Source organism: Triticum aestivum, chromosome 3D, assembly GCF_018294505.1.
Source record: "Triticum aestivum cultivar Chinese Spring chromosome 3D, IWGSC CS RefSeq v2.1, whole genome shotgun sequence".
In the NCBI taxonomy this organism is placed as follows: domain Eukaryota; kingdom Viridiplantae; phylum Streptophyta; class Magnoliopsida; order Poales; family Poaceae; genus Triticum; species Triticum aestivum.
The window spans coordinates 616,980,087-617,000,328 of record NC_057802.1 but is presented as its reverse complement, the minus strand read 5'-3'; the positions used below and the strand labels follow the sequence as shown (position 1 = coordinate 617,000,328).

The following is a 20,242-nucleotide window of genomic DNA, read 5'->3' as shown; positions in this document are numbered from 1 at the left end:
ACCAGGCTATGGCCAGCATGTCCAGAAAGGGGTTTCGGAGGCCCCGGCAAGCGTTGGGGGGCCTTATGGGCCAAGGGGCAGGGGCAAACCAGCCCACTAAGGGGCTGAGCGCCGCTCCCAACCCCTCTCACGTAACCTGGAGAGGTGGGGGCGCCTCCCCTAGGGCAGCCGCCCCTCCCGGCTTGGGGGGCAAGTTTCCTAGGGGTGGGGGCGCCCAAACCCATCTAGGGTTTCCCCTGGCCGCCGCCCCTCCCCTAGGAACCCTAGGGGCGCCTCCTCCACCCCCTTCCCCCTATATATAGTGAGAGAGAGAGGGCAGCCGCACCCCTTGCCTGGCGCAGCCCTCTCCTCCTCCAACTCCTCCTCCTCCTCCGTAGTGCTTAGCGAAGCTCTGCCGGAGAACCACGAGCTCCATCGCCACCACGCCGTCGTGCTGCTGGAGTTCTCCCTCAACTTCTCCTCTCCCCTTGCTGGATCAAGAAGGAGGAGACGTCCCCGGGCTGTACGTGTGTTGAACGCGGAGGTGCCGTCCGTTTGGTGCTAGATCGGATCTTCCGCGATTTGAATCACCGCGAGTACGACTCCATCAACCGCGTTCTTGTAACGCTTCTGCTTAGCGATCTTCAAGGGTATGAAGATGCACTCCCTCTCTCTCGTTGCTAGCATCTCCTAGATTGATCTTGGTGACACGTAGGAAAATTTTGAATTATTGCTACGTTCCCCAACATCGACGGCCTCGCACGCAGTGAACGCTGCGGCTGCAGCGACAGGGGATCCCGTCGGCCAGATCCGGCACCCGAGCAGGCTAGATCAGTGTGAGTAATTAGAGAAGGAGGAAGGAGACGAGGGATAAGGTGATTAACTGCTAACACATTTCCAGCAAGCCACCCACGTGCGCTTCCTCGCATCGCTCGGGCCAGGCTCGCTATAAACTGTCGATTCGGCTGTTTCTAGTGAGTCGGCAGTTTCTGGTGAGCCAGGCCCAGAGATGCTTTAAGAACCGTGCCGTGCTGGCCCAATAGTGTATCGTGGGCAACCAAATAGCGCGACGTCGAAAAGTTCCTGCATATACCGGCCTTGGCTGAACCTTTGTAGGCAACCAAACACGCCCCTAGGGTGTTCCACCCAACCCCCACCCACCCAACCAAACCCACCCACCACACTTGACTCAACCATGGTTAAATCCTAACCAGACCCTTGGGTTGGGTTAAGAACTCCCCCCTAGATTAAGCTAGGGTTGGGTAGGTTCCCTTGAATCAATCAAAAAAACAAATCCATGGCCCAACACACCCGAGGAGAAATGTCCCCGGGAATCTAGATCCTCCTCCGTCCCCTCCGCCGTCTCTCCTCTCCGTCCCCTCCGCCGGTATAACCTCGCTCCTCCCCCTCCGTCCCTCCCTCCCCGCGCCGCAAGCCCACCCCTGAGCCGCCGCCGAGCACCCACCCCCCCCCCCCCCCCCCCCCCCCCCCCTCCATGCCCCGGGGCTTCAGCGGCGGCGCCGCCCCTGAATTTCGGGCATTTGTCTCCGAGGTACGGGCACCTTCCGCTCCTCCGGCGGCTGGTCGCTTAGTAGTCCCGGACCAGCCTCCTCGAAGCCAGCACGCCCTGCCCGCCGCCTAGATCCGCCCCGGGCCGCCGCTCCGGCCGCCGCTGCTCTGCTCCGCCCCGAACGAAAAATCCCCGTTTTCCCCAAAACGAAGGCAATTCGCCGCTGCGCCGTAGATTAGTTCTAGCAGTTTGTTTCCGCACTAGCTCCGGGCTCGGTTCAACTGATGCTCCGGCTCCCGATGTGTTCTGCTGTGCTGAACGAATTCTGCAGAAAAAGACCAGTTTCCGTCAGTTACACCGGATTCCCCAGCCCTGCGTCAAGCCAGCCCTGTCCGGAGCCCCGCGCCCTCTCGGCGGATTCGCCTGCGCGCTAGCTAGGGTTAGGGTTTGGGTTCAAATTATTCCGGCAAATTCTGCCGTTTCGCCGGTCGCGCGCAAAGTTTTGTCGGTACCCTGTCTGCATCTTTTAATTGGGCCTTCGTTTTGTCGCTACGATGTTCTGTATCTTTCAATTCAATTGGTCCTTCGTTCAGTGACGTGTTGTCCGTTGCGCGCTACGGGAGTGTTTCAGTTATGCGCATTTACAGTTTCGTCTGTTCTGAAGACGGTTACCGTAAATTTCTGAATCTGCACTTGGTCTTGCACCCTTAATGCGGTGTTGTGTTGTCACCCATTGTGCGCCATTTTTTATTTGTTATTATATGGCAATTTTGTATCTTCAATTGATCCTGAGCATTTATGTGCGCCGTTTTTTGTGTAGTTATAATTCCTGTCATGCCGGGGGGGGGGGGGGGGCTGTATTTGTAAAAGTATTTTTTTATCCATTGGTTGTATACCATTTTTGGTAACATTTGTTCCCTTTTGGGCAGGACTTGGAAGCTTCTTGTATGGTCACTTGCTCGACGCTGATTGGTGGAAGATATTGCGGGGCTCAGAGGTCTGATATTTCTCCAAGTAAATGTACTATGTTTCGTACTAGGGCTAAGTTGAGCTCTGTGTAGTTGTAATTCCAGCCATGCTGGTTTTGTCGGCACCCTGCCTGTATCTTTTAATTGGTTCTCCGTTTTGTCGGTATGATGTTCTGTATCTTTCAATTCAATTGGTCCTTAATTCCGTGAGGTGTTGTCCGTTGCATGCTACGGTAGTGTTTATGTTATGCGCATTTACAGTTATGTCTGTGCTAAGACGGTTACTGTAAATTTCTAAATCTGCACTTGGTCTTGCACCCTTAATGCGGTGCTGCGTCGTCATCCATTGTGCCCCAGAATGGTTGTTATTATACGACAATTTTGTATCTTCAATTGATCCTGAGCATTTATATCTGTCGTCCATGCACTAGTTTATAATTCCTGTCATTCACGAGAGGGCTGTATTTTTTTTTAAAAATCTTTATCTATTTGTCGTATATGATTTTTTGGTAACATCGGTTCCTTCTTTTGGGCAGGGCTTTAAAACTGGTCACGTGCTCGACGCTGATTGGTGGAAGAGAGGGCGTGGCCGTGAGGTCTGATATTTCTCCAAGTACACTGCGAACGCGTGCCTGCTGTTTGTACATTCTTGACCTGCGACGGAATGGAGTGCAACAAGGATGAGGCCCTTAGGGCGAAGCAAATTGCAGAGAGGAAGTTTGAATCCAAGGACCTGCAGGGTGCCAAGAAATTCGCACTCAAGGCCAAGTCTCTCTTTCCGGATCTTGAGGGCATTATGCAGCTGATCATCACCTTTGATGTTTACCTTACCTCAGAACTGAAGGTTGCTGGTGAGAATGACTATTACTCTATCCTCTCTGTCGACACGTCAGCAGATGATGAAACAGTGAAGAAGCAGTACAGGAAGTTGGCACTTCTACTCCATCCTGACAAGAACAAATCAGTGGGCGCTGAGGGTGCTTTCCAGTTGGTTAAAGAGGCATGGACTGTGTTATCTGATAAAACCAAGAGACTGTTGTATGATCAAAAAAGGAAAGTAGTTGTACTACAACAGAAGACAGCCCAATCAAATAGGACAAGTGCAACTCAAGGTGCAACCAATGGCTTCGAGAGTTTCGCAGCCAAATCACCTGCTTTCAAGCCAAGAGCAAACAAGCCAAAGACAGGGTCAACAACATCTGCAGCGCGCCAGCGCCCACCCCCACCCCCACAGCGCCCGCCTCCTCATCATCAGGCTCCTGCTCCTGCTCCACCTCCAGCAATGAAGGACACATTTTGGACCTCATGCAACAAATGCAAGATGAATTTTGAATATCTCAGAGTGTATATAAATCATACTCTTCTCTGCCCTAGCTGCCGCGACCCATTCCTTGCAAAAGAGGTACCGGTGCCACCAACTGAGGATGTTCATGCAGGAAGGGGCTCAAACATCAGTGGTGCACCTCAAGATGCAAGCACTAGGAGAAATTTTCAGTGGGGTCCATTCTCAAGGGCAGCTGGTGCAGCCAGTGCTACTGCATCATCATCTGCTGCTGCTCAAGCTGCTAATGTGGTTCATCAGACATATGAGAAAGTTAAGAGAGAGAGGGAGGAGGCACAAGCAGTAGCAAGAAGGGAAGAAGCTTTTCAGAGGAAGCACAATCCTCTAAAAAGGCAAGCAGATGTGTCAATGAACCATGGAATGGGCGATACTGCATTTGGAAAGAAGATGAGAACTGATGCTGGAGTTGGTTCATCCATTCCCTCAGGTCCATGGGCCCAATTTGCTAGAATGCCAGTTGGAACTATACCATTTTCAACCAACAGTGCCTTTGAGTTTCAGATTGTTAATGGTGTGCCCACTTGGAAGCCCAGGCCTGTTACTCGGCTCAGCGTAACTAAGATTTTCTCTAAGTCAGATCTTAAGAGAATTTTGGTTGACAAGGTGAAGAGCGATTTGAAGGAGAAGCTAAGTGAGATACGAAGTAGGTCAATCCAAGTTACTGTTGATGGTCCAGCGAGCAAGAAATATGTTGAGGTTAGCAAAGCAACAGTTGATTCTACTGCAAAGAAAGATGTTTGTGTGGATCCAGAGGAGAATGGTTCTGCTAATAGCAATGGTTCTGATGATAGCACAGCTGCTGGAAATGAAGATGAGGACCCTATGTCTTATACTGTTCCTGATCCTGATTTCCATGATTTTGATAAGGATCGTACCGAGGAATGTTTTCAGAGTGATCAAATTTGGGCTTCATACGACGATGATGATGGCATGCCTCGTTTCTACACATTTATTCAGAAAGTTATCTCCTTGAACCCGTTTAAGGTCAAAATAAGTTACCTCGAGTCGAAGACGAATAGTGAATTTGGACCATTGAGTTGGGTTTCTTCTGGCTTTGCAAAGACGTGTGGTGATTTCAGGATTGCCAAACATGAAATCTGTGATGTGGTCAACATGTTCTCTCACCAGATTAAATGGGAGAAAGGCCCACGTGGGATGGTCAACGTTTACCCACGGGAAGGCGATATCTGGGCTTTGTACCGAAACTGGTCCCCTGAATGGGATGGAGATACTCCAGATAATGTGCTGCATGTCTATGATCTGGTTGAGGTACTGGATGATTATGACGAAGATCATGGAATCTCTGTAATTCCCTTGGTTAAGGTCACTGGATTTCGGACAGTTTTTCAGCGTCACCAGAACCGGAACGTCATCAAGAGGATTCCGAAAGAGGAGATGTTTCGGTTTTCACATCAGGTCCCCTTCTATAGGTTGTCTGGGGAAGAAGCTCCAAACGTCCCCAAAGATAGCTATGAGGTAGACCCAGCTGCAATTCCGAAGGAACTTCTTCAGGGGATCACAGAAACAGCGGAGGAGGCAGAAGGAACTTCTAAATCCAGTTGAAATGGTTGATGCTGCGACTCCGTTATATCTTTGTTGATCTGCCCGCCGTTTTGCATCAGAGATTTGTTGGCACTAGCTAGTTTCTATAGCGTTTCCTAGCTTCTATACTTTTGACAGTTACCTTTGCATACAAGGGCAGGTCTGGGATTAGCCATTCCTGTCTTGTATGCCATGTGTCTTGCCGTCTCATCAATGAAGCTCATAATGTGAGTAAGCGGCGGTCATTTTGTATGTCAGAAAAAAAAGTCTCTTATATGTGCTGTTTTACCTTGTCCAAAACCTGGAAATATGTGCTGTTTTACCTTGTCCAAAACTTGGAATTGCTGATATTGGTACTGTTTTTCTCTTTTGCTTGTCTGCCATGTTGGCCTTTCTAGTTAGAGGAACTCTTCTGTTCCTGCCCCATTATCCAAATATACATATGTTATGTCACATGTTAATAATAATCTACCATGAGCAATGCAAACCATTCAACAGTGTTTGTTTCCCACCGTTTGTCTTATTCCTATTGAAGCATACAAATCATCATGCAAGATACTAGAAGGGGTTTCATAGGATGCCCTGTGGACCGTAGAGTGACATTTCGACTCCAGATGGTCTAATCTTTGCCCTAGAGATCCGACCTTTACTAAGCAACGTAGAAATATAGTTTATTTACATCTCTCTAGTAGTATGAGAATTAATTAATAGTTTGTGATTTTATCTGTTTTACTGCTCATCATAAGACAGCTGTTAGAGCTTACCATTGTGGGTGGTTCGTGTGGGTGCTCTTACCCACCACACTCTTTCAGGCTGTCACAGGCAAACTATAGAGTTCATCATTAATAGTGCTAGTATTAGTATTTGTGGCTGAAGATACTGACATTTGTGGCTGAAGTGTATCTTTTGTTCTTGTCTGTGTGCGAAGCTTGCCTTTTTCTTCGCAGAGTTCATTTCCATTTGTCCTGGTGCTAACCGAACCCCGAGCGGCAGCATTGTCTGGGCATGTGAAGAAAGCTCTTTGCAGCGCATCATCCGTTTTGTCTTCAGGTATGCATACTGCTGTCCTCCACACACCGTTTATGTATCAACAGCCTTTTTTTTCCACGCGCGAAGTGTGCCGAATGGATCCTATATGTATGTGCAATCCATCCAGCTCAAAAGTGCACCAGTTTTTGCCATCTTATATGCTCAAAGGAATCAACAACCCTAGTCTCCTATCCTGTGCACATGAGGCCAAAGACATGCCATGCCAAAGACATATCTAAAAAGACAAATACTCCCTCCGTCCCAAAATTTTTTGTCTTAAATTTATCTAGATACGGATGTATCTAACACTAAAATGTGAATAGATACCTCTGTATGTAAACAAATTGAAGACAAGAATTTTGGGGTGGAGGGAGTATTTAGGAACGGAGAAGACAAGAATTTTGGGGTGGAGGGAGTGTTTAGGAACGGAGGGAGTACATGGCTGTCATTTCTGATGGAGCTGGACACAGCATACTATGTATAGATTGCAGGGCTTATTATGCGCGGAGGCTTATCTGTAGCCTTTTTTCAGTAACTCGTAGTATTGTTTCTGCTCGGCGTGCGCCGTCTCTGCTTGCTATGTTTGTTTTCAGTTTGCTGTAGCACTTGATGTTTTGTTGGATTTAGTTGGGTGTGTGTTTGGTGCTCTAATTCCTTGATAGACCTATGTTGTTAACAGCTGAGGCAGGTCTGACTACAAAATGTGCCTGTCTGTTTTGGTGGCAGCCCCTGCCTGTCTTGGTGGACCAGCGGCGGTGAAGGACACCGTGCTCGTCGGCGCCATCTCCCGACGATATGGTCGAGGCAGCGGTATCCCGACGGCAGGTTTTATTTTTCTTCCCTCAAAAACCACGGGAGGAATCCTCGTCATTGTGCATCGGATCGCGCGTGTATGTTTTTAAACAGGACCGTTGGATCTTGTTTCGACGACGAATCGATGTTGGATCTATTCCGTCGTGTAATGTAAAGCATATGAGAATTTGTATGTGCAATCCTCATGGTGCTGGAATCTATCTATAGCAGCAATCTATCTATCAATCTATAACATCTGCCTGTCACATCGCAACCGTCGGTCAAACATGACGCGCGCCATCTCAGCCGCAGGTAGCCCCCGCCCTAGACTAGTACGTACTTTATTTGTATGCAAACCCAGCCAACTCACAGTAATCATAACCTGAGGTTCCTTTCAAAGACTTTTGAAATGAATACTCTACCAAATAAGAAAGAGCTGTGATTGTGATGGTAAACAAGACTTGAAAACCGGGGCCATCTTTGCAAAGGGATGCCACACATATCTTGCATTCGCATCCGCATCCGCGCCTCTGCACGCATCACTAGTGTGTGTAATTCTTTTTCTGCGGAAAAAAGTTTAAAAATCTAACCATTGAGGTCGAGGATGTCTAACCGTGCGACGGAACAATCTATTCGGGTCATTAATGCGGATCACATTCGGTGCGAGTAACCGTTGGAGGTGAGGTATTGTTTTTTCTTTTTCATATGAGGTCGAGGCATTGAATTATACATACGACTTTTATAAAGGACTCGGAGCATATACGGTCACCATATCTGCCTGGATCGTCCCTACATCTGGGCTGGATATGAGGGGCGCCGGGCAGCCCGAGCGTTTGACGCCAGTTTGAGGCGCTCGGGTGGGTCTTTTTTTGAGACAGGTTTGAGGCGTCTAAATGTAGATGCTCTCATCCGTATGAAAGAGAGGGTGCTCACCCCTCCATTCATTCAGACTTGGCGGGACGTGTTGGTAAAACATCAGAACCCCAAGGGCCCCCGCGCGAAAACGCCAGAGGGCCAGCAAAGCCAGCCAGCCAGCCTGGTCTCCCCTGGACTGGAACTGGAACTGGAACTGGAACTGGAGTAGAGCGGAGCGGAACTGAACCCCACTATTTACGCCGCCCCGATCCGGCCGTCCCGCCGCCGCCCGCCGCCGAATCGCGGCCACCCCGCCGCATTCCCCTGAGCCCCCTCCCCCACCGCCGCCGGCGAGAGGCCACGGCCGCCCAAGCCCCCGTCGCCCTCGCCATTCATTCCGCCAGCATCTCCCCCCGCCCCGCCCGTTTGACCGACCGCCCAACCAACCCGCCCACCACCACCCACTCCATTCAAATCCCCCGCCGCCACCGCCGCCAGCGACCCAGTCGCCCACCCGCCCGCCCAGTAGCCGTTGCCCAGCCACCCGGCACAGACTCGCCCAGCAGAGGGAGCAGCCCAGCCCGGCGCAGCGGTCGCCCCGAACCCTAGCCGGCCATGGTGTCGCGGGGGCTGTTCGGCTGGTCCCCGCCGCACGTGCAGCCGCTCACGCCGGTCTCCGAGACCTCCGAGCCGCCCGAGTCGCCCTCGCCCTACGCGGCCGACGCATTCGGCGTCGGCGGCCCCGGGGACCCGCCCCGCCACCCCGACGGCGCGGGCCCCGAGGACGACGGCGGCGACGACGACGGGGCCGACGGCGAGGACCCCGAGCCCCCGCCCGCGGCCGTGCCCTTCAAGCGCCTCTTCGCCTGCGCCGACCGCCTCGACTGGGCGCTCATGGCCGCGGGCGGCGCCGCGGCCGCCGCCCACGGGGTCGCGCTCGTCGTCTACCTCCACCTCTTCGGCCGCGCCATCAACTCCCTCCACGGCCGCCACACCGACCAGCTCTTCCGCGACATCAAGCAGGTGCGCGCCCCCGTCTTCACCCCCCGCAGCAGCAGCAGATCTCACTCACGCCCATGCCGCTCCATGTTTCCTTGGATAAGTTTTTCCTGCAGTAGCTTGGTACTGGATTCGGTTAGAACATTTGTGTTAGTTCCGTTCTAGTTCCGCTGAATTTGCTCAAACGGAAGAGGAGATGATCCTAGGGAGAAATTTGCTTCTGTCAAGTGCTGTTCGAGTCCTGGTGTACTGATGCGTTTTTTAGCTGCCTGGTGTACTGTACATGTAAATTGTAATCGGTGATGTTCTGATGTTTGGCAAGTCACAATTCTTTGCTCATTCGCGCCACTTAGCTTTACGAGATTATTGGCATCATAGTTTGCCGGGGTTGGATGCGCTGCATTGGTTGCTTTATAGGAAGGCGATTATAATTTATAGCATTTTGTCCGGATGGAATACCGACAAAGGAATTTCGTTAGGACGATCCGTTTAAGTAGGGTTAAACCGTTTTGTGGATGGGGTACCGACAAGAGAATCTAGTTCAGGATGACCATTTAAGTAGGCTTAGCCATTTGAGGCCTGTGTACTACTTGTCGCTTTCCGCATATAATTCAATGATGTCCTGCCAGATCCGGATGGCACTTTTCCAACCAGATCGTGACGTCCGACATGCTCGCTGTGCGTGACCAGCCACATATCTTTCATTAGTTCTGATAATACGCTTTTATGGTTTTCCAAAAGTGATAGATGCATCTGTTTAAGTAATGCTATTTATTTATGGTTTTCCTGCAGTACCTAGGTGTAGTTAGCAATCTGGGTTCGCTTAGAACATTTGTGCTAGTTTTGTTCTAGTTCTGCCCAATTTGCTCAAACAGAAGAGGCGATGATCCTAGGGAGAAATTTGCTTCAATCAAGTGCGTAGGACTGAATGTGAAGATGTGCTGTCTGAGTCCTGGTGTACTGTTTTTTTAGCTGCCTGGTGTACTGTTCATATAAATTATAATCGATGCTCTGATGGCTGCTCTTTATTCATGCCTGCTACTTGGCTTCATTAGATTATTGCCATCACAACTTATTCGTAGTGAGCAATCTGGATTAACGTGTTTGTATTAGGTATTAGCCTATTAGGACATCTGTGCTACTAGTTTCATTTTAGTTCTACTGATTTGCTCAAAGAGGAGAAATCTGCTTAAATCAAGTGTCTAGGACTGAATGTGACTGTTCGAGTCCTGGTGTTCCCTTTTCCTGTTTTTTTTGTGGATTTTTTTTGACCGCTGCTGTTTGAGCGACGCGTGTGCACGGTGGTTTCCTATAAACTGTAATCAATGATGTTCTGATGTTTGGCAAGTCACAGTTCTTTACTCGCGTGTGCTACTTAGCTTTACGAGATTATTGCCATTATAATTTGCTGGGGCTGGATGCGCTGCATGGGTTGCTTTTATAGGAAGGGGATTATAGCATTTGTCTGGATGGACCACCGACAAAGGAATTTAGTTAGGATGACCGTTTAAGTAGAGTTGAAGCATTTTGTGGATGGGATAACGACAGGAGAATTTAGTTCAGGATGACCATTTAAATAGGGTTAGCCATTTGAGGCCTGTGTGCTTGCCCTGCTCGGTAGCGGCCAACCGCATGGGTTCTTCTTTGGGCTAGACGACATGAAAGGGGTAAGACGTACACTAGGTGCCCAAAAGTAGTACTTGTCGCTTTCCGGATACAATTCAGTGACGTCCAACCAGATCTGGATGGCTCTTTTCCAACCAGATTGTGACGTCCGACATGCTCGCTGTGCTTGACTAGCCACATATCTTTCATTAGTTCTGATAATACATTTTTATGGTTTTCCAAAAGTGATAGATGCATCTGTTTAAGTAATGCTAGTATATATTTATGGTTTTCCTGCAGTACCTGGGTGTAGTTGGCAATCTGGGTTCGCTTAGAACATTTGTGCTAGTTTTGTTCTATTCTGCCCAATTTGCTCAAACAGAAGAGGCGGTGATCCTAGGGAGAAATTTGCTTCTATCTAGGACTGAATGTGAAGATGTGCTGTCTTAGTCCTGGTGTACAGTTCATATAAATTATAATCAATGTTCTGATGTTAGGAGAAGTCTGCTTAAATCAAGTGCCTAGGACTGAATGTGGCTGTTCAAGTCCTGGTGCACTGTTCATACAAATTGTAAATCGATGACGTTCTGATGTTTGCCAAGTCATACTTCTTTACTCATGCCTGCTACTTACATTGTTTTACGAGATTGTTGCCATCACAATTTGCTGGGGTTGGATGCACTGCATGGCTTGCTTTATAGGAAGGGGATTATAGTTTATATAATTCTGTCGTGATGGAACACCGACAAGGGAATTTAGTTAGGATGACCGTTTAAGTAGGGTCAAACCATTTTGTGGATGGGATACCGACAAGAGAATTTAGTTCGGGATGACTATTTAAAGGGTTAGCCATTTGAGGCCCGTGTGCTCGCACTGTTCTCGGTAGCGGCCAAGCGCATGGGTTCTTCTTTGGGCTAGACGACACGTAAGGGGTAAGGCGTACACGAGGTCCCAAAAGTAGTACTTGTTGCTTTATGCATACAATTCAATGACGTCCAGCCAGATCTGGATGGCTCTTCCAACCAGATCGTGATGTCCGACATGCTCGCTGTGCATGGCTGGCCACATATCTTTCATTTGTTCTGATAATACATTTTTATAGTTTTCGACTCCTGAAGATGATGCTATGGAGAAATCTGCTTAAATCACGTGCTTAGGACTGAATGTGAAAATGTGCTGTTCGAGTCCTGTACTGTTCTTTTTAGGTGCTTCTGTTAATATAAGTTATAATTGATATGTACTGTTAATATAGATTATAATTGATGTTGTGATGTTTGGTAAGCAGTAGTTATTTATTCATGCCTGCTACTTGGCTTTACAAGATTGTTGTCATCATATTAATTCCATTTGCTGGGGTTGAATGTGCTGCATGTGTTTGCCTTGAAGGAAGGGAATTATAGCATTTTATCTGGATGGAATACCGACAAAGGAATTTAGTTAGGATGGCCGTTATAAGTAGGTTTAACCATTTGAGGCCTGCACGCTCACCCCACTTGGTAGCGGCCAAGTGCATGTGTTCTCCTTTGGGCTAGACGACACTAAAGTAGTACTTGTTGCTTTCCGCGTACAATTCAATGGATACACCAAAGTTCGTGTCAACCAAAATCTGGATGGCTCTTCTCCAATCAGATCATGACGTCCGACATGCTTGCTGTGCGAGGCTGGCTGCTAACCTTTCATTTCTTTTGATAATTTATTTTTATGGTTTTCCAAAAATGATAGGCGCATCTGTTTATGTAATGGTATTTATTTCGATCCAATATGATCTGACTATGCTCTGCAGTTGATCTTACTGCATTATTCTGCTGAGCTCATACCATCTCAATTTGGAACCCCAACTTGCTATTATGATTTTCTACCTATGTTTTACCTGATTAATTTTCTATTTCACTTGTTTGTATGTGAATTTGAATGCAAACCACACTTTCTACAAATCCATATGGAAGAAGAAAATCACTCTTGTGAATCTTCACAAATTCATGCTTGAAATTTTGTTTGCATGAACCTTTGCATGTCTATGGGAAACTTGTAACTCTGTCACGCTTTTCTGCACAGATGTAGCGCTCACTTATCAATTTTGTAATTTGCCACACTACGCTTAAATACTGCATATTAGCAGTCTTTTGTACCTGAAAATGTTTCTGTATCATTCACTTGTCTTGCTGTCTGCCTATAATAGTTTTTTTTCTACCAGATTATTTCTCTTTGTGTTTTACAAGTCACCCTTTTTGTTGTTGGCTCTGCAGCATGCTTTATACTTCCTCTATATAGCAATTGGTGTGTTCTTTGCTGGATGGATAGGTAAGATGAGGCTGCATCAACTTATCAAAAATCACTAGACGGTCCTTGTATGTTTAGCAAATTTCATCAGGTCTGCTATATTTACAGAGGTTTCATGCTGGATTTTAACTGGGGAAAGGCAGACAGCGGTGATAAGGTCAAAGTATGTCCAAGTCTTGTTAAACCAAGACATGAGTTTCTTTGATACCTATGGAAACAATGGTGATATTGTTAGTCAAGTGCTGAGTGATGTCTTGCTCATTCAGTCTGCCCTGAGCGAGAAAGTGAGTTTTTATTGCTGAACCTTCTTAGTCATTGATAATGAATTGCGTTACATATCTGCTCTATAGTCTATTGAACCATTCTATAGTTTATCTTGCTGCTATATGATCCATTCAATGTTTATGATAAACCTTCTTAACTGTGGATAATGAATTGCATGCTTAATTATCTTCCGGCCATATGGTCTATCAAATCATTATGTATTATCTTATATGATCTATGGATCATTTGGAATTTTATCTTGCTATTGTATGGTCCATTGAATTGTTTTGAATTGTGTTATTTTTAGGTTGGAAACTACATCCACAATATGGCTACATTTTTTGGTGGACTTGTCATTGGTTTGGTGAACTGTTGGCAAATAGCTCTTTTGACATTGGCCACTGGACCCTTCATTGTTGCTGCAGGAGGAATATCAAACATATTTCTCCATAGGCTGGCAGAAAATATTCAGGATGCGTATGGCGAGGCAGCAAGCATTGCTGAACAGGTATATTAACTTGCCCGTGAACTGATAAGAAAATAAAACATGTCAACTGTTTCTATTGATTATGTTGGCTGGGTCACTTTAGTTGCAAAATTAAGCATGCTTGTTTTTTAGAGTTGCATCCATCAGCCAACTGCAAATGAAGTCGTATATCCAACTGAGCAGTGCTTGTTTTGCAGGCAATCTTATACATTAGGACTTTGTACTCCTTCACGAATGAGACCCTGGCAAAGTATTCTTATGCTACTTCGCTTCAAGCGACTCTGCGCTATGGGATTCTGATAAGTCTGGTGCAAGGTCTTGGTCTCGGATTTACATATGGGCTCGCCATATGTTCTTGTGCCTTACAACTTTGGGTCGGGAGATTCCTTATTTTGCATGGAAGAGCCAATGGTGGTGAAATTGTAGTTGCCCTGTTTGCTATTATTCTGAGTGGACTGTAAGCATGTTGATTGTAACAATTTCCTTACTTCTACACTTTTGCACTGATAATCATCTTACCCAGTGCCCTTAATTGTTTGTAGTGGACTTAATCAAGCAGCAACGAACTTCTATTCCTTCGAGCAAGGGCGTATAGCTGCATACAGACTCTATGAAATGATAAGCCGTTCAACTTCTACTGTAAACCAGGATGGTCGTACCTTAAATTCAGTACAAGGCAACATCGAGTTTCGTAATGTCTACTTCAGTTATCTCTCCCGCCCAGAAATCCCCATCTTAAGTGGCTTCTACCTTACTGTACCTGCTAGAAAGACTGTTGCTCTTGTTGGCAGAAATGGTTCAGGAAAAAGCAGCATAATACCTCTCATGGAGCGATTCTATGACCCAACCTTAGGTATTATAGTTTTCTTTGGGTTCCTTAGGTATTATTAGTTGCAAGCTATTTTTTCTATTATCTTGTCACCTCAACTATGCTTATGGCTTACTCGTGATTATGTGTTACAGGTGAAGTACTTTTGGATGGGGAGAATATAAAGAACTTAAAGCTAGAGTGGTTAAGAAGCCAAATAGGACTTGTGACCCAAGAACCAGCATTGTTGAGCTTGAGCATTCGGGAAAATATCGCCTATGGAAGATCTGCTACAACTGACCAGATTGAGGAGGCAGCCAAAACAGCTCATGCACATACTTTCATCAGTTCGCTAGAAAAAGGATATGAAACCCAGGTACCTTGCTGCTTTTATCTTAGAAGTTGCTGGAACGGCAATTTCTTTATTTATTTTTACAGTTCTTACATGTTGTTTAATTTGAACTAATATGAAATAGGTTGGCCGTGCTGGGCTTTCGCTGACTGAGGAACAAAAGATAAAGCTCTCCATTGCTCGTGCTGTGCTCTCAAATCCATCAATTCTTTTGCTGGATGAGGTTACTGGTGCTCTTGATTTTGAGGCTGAGAAAGCTGTTCAGGAAGCACTAGATGTTTTGATGCTCGGGAGGTCTACTATCATTATAGCCAGACGTCTCAGCCTTATCAGGAATGCTGATTATATAGCGGTGATGGAGGAAGGCCAACTTGTTGAGATGGGGACACACGAAGAATTGTTAAATCTTGATGGTCTTTATGCTGAACTTCTTAAGTGTGAAGAAGCAGCAAAACTTCCGAAGAGGTCAGTGCATCATCTCATATGCAACTAGTGATCCGTTACTTCCTTGGAAGTATAATTTTATGTTTGTGCAAACTTTCCTGATTCTTCTTTGGTGAACAGCTGTTGTTTTATTTTGATTTGAGTTCCTATGTTGATGTAGAAATATGATAAAAAATAAATCTGCTTATGTACGCGACTGCCACTATTACATTTCAACATGGCTACTTTGTCACATCTTTACTTTTTTACTACCTCCGTCCTGGTTTATTAGTCCCTTTAGTATTTTGTGCCTACTTTATTGTGTTATATTGTCTGATTTTTTTATGTCCAACGGAATGGTGATATTTCCTCATTCTAGTTGCTTTAATTGTTTGTAACATCTATCTCTTAGTTTCTGTTTACCGAACAAAGAATAGTGGTATTCTGTTTTGATATTATATGGTAACCTTGGACGGATGATGTTAAGGTGCAATTTGTTCTGATTCCTCTGGGCTCACTCATCTGTGCATTTGATATTGTACAAATTTTATTTTCATACACGTGACCTGCATGATGAAAGTGAAATATCTAAGTTATGTACATGTATATTTTGATTGAGCTGTTTGTGTCAAGCAATATGTGTAACTGCCTCTTAGCTTGCAGAAGAGCTGTTACTTCTGAATGCTTATTTCACACACAACATATGTTGGGGTTTCTTAAGTATTGCAGTGAAACAGTTTCAGTTCCTTGACATACCTTACCTTCTGTAAGCTCTGAATTATTTATTGTGCTATTAGCTTCAAATTGATGTCGCTCAGTTCCTTGTATATGCCTACTATAAGGTCTTAACAATTTACTTTGCTCCGCTGGCATAAAATGTTTGTTTGTCATGCCTGCAGCAACTGGCATAATACAATACTGATTTCATAGATCTGTTAGGTTTTGTTTGTCCTTTGAAGTGTTTATTGGTTTTGTCTGCTGATCGAAGCACTTGTTTTCTCCTAAACTGTTTCAGGACACCTATGAGAAACTACAAAGAGCCCAGCTCCTTCCAAATTGAACGGGATTCGTCAGCAAGTCACAGCTTCCAGGAGTCATCTTCTCCTATCATGTCAAAATCACCTTCACTTCAGAAAACACATGGTTTTCTTGCATTTCGAAATTCTGATGCTAACCCTAACTCACGTGAGTCGCCAAACATTCAGAGTCCTCCTTCAGAGCAAATGGCAGAAATCAGACTACCAATGGTTCCTTCTGAGAGAGCTCCATCCATCAAAAGGCAGGATAGTTTTGAAATGAAATTGCCTGATCTTCCCAAAATCGATGTCCCCCTACATCGACAGTCTTCAAATACTTCAGATCCAGAATCACCAATATCACCATTATTGACTTCTGATCCAAAAAATGAGCGTTCCCACTCGAAAACTTTCAGCCGAACTCTTGATATGTTCGATAATTTTCGTTCTGATCCATCAAAGAAGCATCAAACAAAGGCTCCATCATTTTGGAAGCTTGCTGAGCTTAGCCTTACCGAGTATTTTTATGCTCTGCTGGGGAGTGCTGGTGCTGCCTGCTTTGGTTCATTTAATCCTCTTCTTGCTTATACGATATCCTTAATACTGGTGGCATACTACAGAATAGGTGTCCGCGATGTACATGATGAAGTGAACAAGTATTGCTCATTCATTGTTGGCATGGGTATAATTACTGTGCTGGCTAACTTCTTGCAACACTTCTATTTTGGTATAATGGGAGAGAAAATGACTGAGCGTGTAAGAAGGATGATGTTTTCAGGTATGTCCTATATTATGAAAAGTTTCTTTCTTGCTTCCTTGATGGTGCGGGCCCTTCTTTTATAACATATTCTTGACCTATTATCATTTTGTTACATCAACCACATCTCATCAATATCTAACATCATAGCTTAGTATTAGTAATTTAGTACTCCCTCTGTAAAGAAATATAAGAGCGTTTAGAACACTACTTTAGTGATCTAAATGCTCTTATATTTCTTTACGGTGGGAGTATAAAAAATGTCATTGTACTGCCAAAGAGTGATCTGTGATTGCTGCCCCTTTACTGCATTTCAGCAATTCTGCGCAATGAAGTCGGATGGTTTGATGATGAGGAGAACAGTGCGGACATTTTGTCAATGCGACTCGCAAATGATGCAACATTTGTTCGTGCTGCTTTCAGCAACAGGCTTTCTATATTCATCCAAGATACATCAGCTATTTTTGTGGCACTTCTTCTTGGGATGCTGCTAGAATGGCGTGTTGCTCTTGTTGCACTCGCAACTTTGCCTATCCTTGTGATATCTGCAGTTGCACAGGTTAGCTCTCATCAGGTTTCATCATTCCGATTCCTGAAGATTGTAAGGCTATTTGTTTCGAACCTTCCGTTTTGCATGTATGGATATATCTCTATACCAAATGTCTATGTTATGTTGTACTGTTACAATGGTTCATTTAGGTATTTCTTGGTAAGGTTCAAGCTGTGTCCAAATATGAGTTACATTGGAAGCTTGAATCATATTGTTATGATATTTGATATATCTGTTGCGTTATCATTACCTGTCAATTGCCCTGATGACCTCCCTTTCTCTAGCAATATTCAAGTAAAGTAACCTCTTAATAATATCTCCCATCATACCTGAGCTGCTAAAACAACATGCATAACATAACCAAATTTCTAGAACAAGACGCTGAGCTTCACATATCTGTTGAACGATGAGTGCACTTGGTGTCATAGGTTTTCTGTTGTTGTGCTACATGTACAACTTCAGCTCTGTCGAGACACTTTACTAGCAGATGCTCATGTCATTGGTAGTTCTCACAACTTGGTTTTGTATAAATTTTTTTTACAGTACATGATATAATCAAAATTGAACATAGATTTGTAAAATCTTCCACATGGGCGGAGTTAAGGCTATACTAGTTCTCCTGTATTTCCATCCATATCATTTACAAAAGTTACTTGTAATACCGTTGAAGATCTACTTCTAGCGTGTCTACTCTCTAGGAGACTTAAGTTAGTATCACTGATAATTATTTTAACTGCTTTTACTATTCTGTTTCCGGCCCATTGTAAGTCCAAGTACACATTTTCACCCATAGTTGCATTACTCTTGAGTAAGTTCTTACTGAGCTCTTATTAAACTGTACAATGGAGCTGATACTTGGATTCTTCCTTCTTTTTTTTCCCAGAAAATGTGGCTTTCTGGCTTTTCTAGAGGAATTCAGGAGATGCACAGAAAAGCTTCTTTAGTTCTTGAAGATGCAGTAAGGAATATCTATACTGTGGTGGCATTCTGTGCTGGTAACAAAATAATGGAGCTTTACAGATTGCAGCTTGGAAGTATTCTCACAAAAAGCTTTGTCCATGGGATGGGCATTGGCTTTGCATTTGGCTTCTCTCAGTTCCTTCTTTTCGCCTGCAATGCGCTTCTGCTGTGGTATACAGCCGTAGCTGTGAAGGCTGGGCATCTCAGCCTGGTAACAGCACTCAAAGAGTACATTGTCTTTTCTTTTGCGACTTTTGCACTGGTGGAGCCATTTGGCCTTGCGCCATACATCCTCAAGCGTCGGAAATCCCTGACCTCAGTCTTTGAGATCATTGATCGTGTACCCAAGATTGATCCAGATGATGCCAGTGGCCTGAAACCCCCCAATGTGTATGGGAGCATTGAGTTCAGGAGTATTGATTTTTGCTACCCAACTCGCCCCGAGATGATGGTTTTGAGTAATTTTAGCCTTAAAGTCAATGGAGGACAGACTATCGCTGTGGTGGGTGTATCTGGGTCAGGGAAGAGCACGATAATTTCCTTGATCGAGAGGTTCTATGACCCCACTGCTGGCCAAGTTTTGCTGGATGGCCGTGATCTGAAGTTGTTCAATGTGAGATGGCTGCGGAGCCACATGGGGCTGGTTCCTCAGGACCCTGTCATATTCTCCACAACCATAAGAGAGAACATCATATACGCGAGGCACAACGCGACGGAGTCCGAGATGAAGGAGGCTGCCAGGATCGCCAATGCCCACCATTTCATCAGCAGCCTGCCTCATGGCTACGACACGCACGTGGGGATGCGTGGAGTGGATCTGACACCTGGGCAGAAGCAGCGGATCGCCATCGCTCGTGTGGTGCTGAAGAACGCGCCCATTGTGCTGCTCGACGAAGCCAGCTCCGCCATCGAGTCCGAGTCAAGCAGGGTGGTGCAGGAGGCGCTTGATACGTTGATCATGGGGAACAAGACGACGATCCTCATCGCACACAGGGCGGCCATGATGAAGCACGTGGACAACATCGTGGTGCTGAACGGTGGCAAGATCGTGGAGCAAGGGACGCACGACTCACTGGTGCAGATGAATGGATTGTACATCAAGTTGATGCAGCCTCACTTCACCAAGGGGTTCCGGCAGCGTAGGCTAATATAGATGATTGGTCCGGTAGATCTTGTACATTACCTTACCCCCAATGGAATTAAGCTAACCGGTTCCGCTTTGCTGACTGGTAACGGAGGGCCAAACATGGATGGAAGGCAGCTTCCTGTCACTGCAAAGACATGGTACAGCTATTCATGCGCGGTCCGACAGAATAGGATTGGCAGATGGTATTCAGTATTGACTGTATGTTACTGGGGCTTTGATTCTATCTATTGGTATTTGTCATTTTGAAAATTACGCCGGGGCGTGGAGTGGATGGAGGTGGAATACCATTGTAGCGTGAACTCGGTGCATCCGATCGGCTCTAGCGTCGCATGATTTAGCGAGCGAGCATGGAGTTTCTTCTCAAGATATTTGACATGTGCAGGCTGTGCTACCTATACATTCATGCCCTTTTTGTAACTGATGATTGTTAGATTGGGTTCCTACTTTGGTGCAGATCGTAACTAGAGATAATTTACTTCTTTTGCCCATTTAGGATGAGCTGTCTTGCTGGGTATGGAGGGTAGTTTGTCACTGAGGTGTAATTACAGAAGTAGTGGAGGGATGGATCATGGATACT

The 20,242-nt window shown here is 45.7% G+C and overlaps 2 protein-coding genes across 4 annotated transcripts; both read left to right on the top strand.

Annotated features, from left to right (window-relative positions):
• Positions 1-1,215: 1,215 nt before the first annotated feature.
• Positions 1,216-7,401, top strand: LOC123081051 (uncharacterized). Of its 3 annotated transcripts, XR_006438620.1 has the most exons (5): positions 1,216-1,366; positions 2,419-2,486; positions 2,994-5,568; positions 6,270-6,391; positions 7,097-7,401. XR_006438620.1 is itself a non-coding variant. In XM_044504018.1 (3 exons), exon 3 carries the CDS (start codon positions 3,122-3,124, stop codon positions 5,360-5,362), a length of 2,241 nt encoding a protein of 746 aa, XP_044359953.1. In that variant the 5' UTR covers positions 1,230-1,366; positions 2,419-2,486; positions 2,994-3,121; the 3' UTR covers positions 5,363-5,708. The 3 variants fall into 3 exon arrangements, 1 of the variants encoding a protein (XP_044359953.1); XR_006438621.1 differs by lacking the exon at positions 7,097-7,401 and having other exon boundaries at positions 1,230-1,366; positions 6,289-6,311; XM_044504018.1 differs by lacking the exons at positions 6,270-6,391; positions 7,097-7,401 and having other exon boundaries at positions 1,230-1,366; positions 2,994-5,708.
• Positions 7,402-8,239: 838 nt separating this feature from the next.
• Positions 8,240-20,242, top strand: LOC123081050 (ABC transporter B family member 20). Its single transcript, XM_044504017.1, has 11 exons — positions 8,240-9,040; positions 12,868-12,922; positions 13,010-13,185; positions 13,473-13,673; positions 13,850-14,109; positions 14,195-14,505; positions 14,616-14,836; positions 14,937-15,277; positions 16,251-17,029; positions 17,326-17,567; positions 18,442-20,242. Exons 1-11 carry the CDS (start codon positions 8,633-8,635, stop codon positions 19,669-19,671), a joined length of 4,224 nt encoding a protein of 1,407 aa, XP_044359952.1. The 5' UTR covers positions 8,240-8,632; the 3' UTR covers positions 19,672-20,242.

Bases quoted from the DNA above. Each gene is read 5' to 3' on its own strand.
- LOC123081051 (XM_044504018.1), top strand. From the start codon at position 3,122: ATGGAGTGCAACAAGGATGAGGCCCTTAGGGCGAAGCAAATTGCAGAG.
- LOC123081050 (XM_044504017.1), top strand. From the start codon at position 8,633: ATGGTGTCGCGGGGGCTGTTCGGCTGGTCCCCGCCGCACGTGCAGCCG. The intron at 13,674-13,849 runs GTATATTAACTT...CTTGTTTTGCAG, and splicing joins CAGCAAGCATTGCTGAACAG to GCAATCTTATACATTAGGAC. The intron at 17,568-18,441 runs GTTAGCTCTCAT...TTTTTTTCCCAG, and splicing joins TGATATCTGCAGTTGCACAG to AAAATGTGGCTTTCTGGCTT.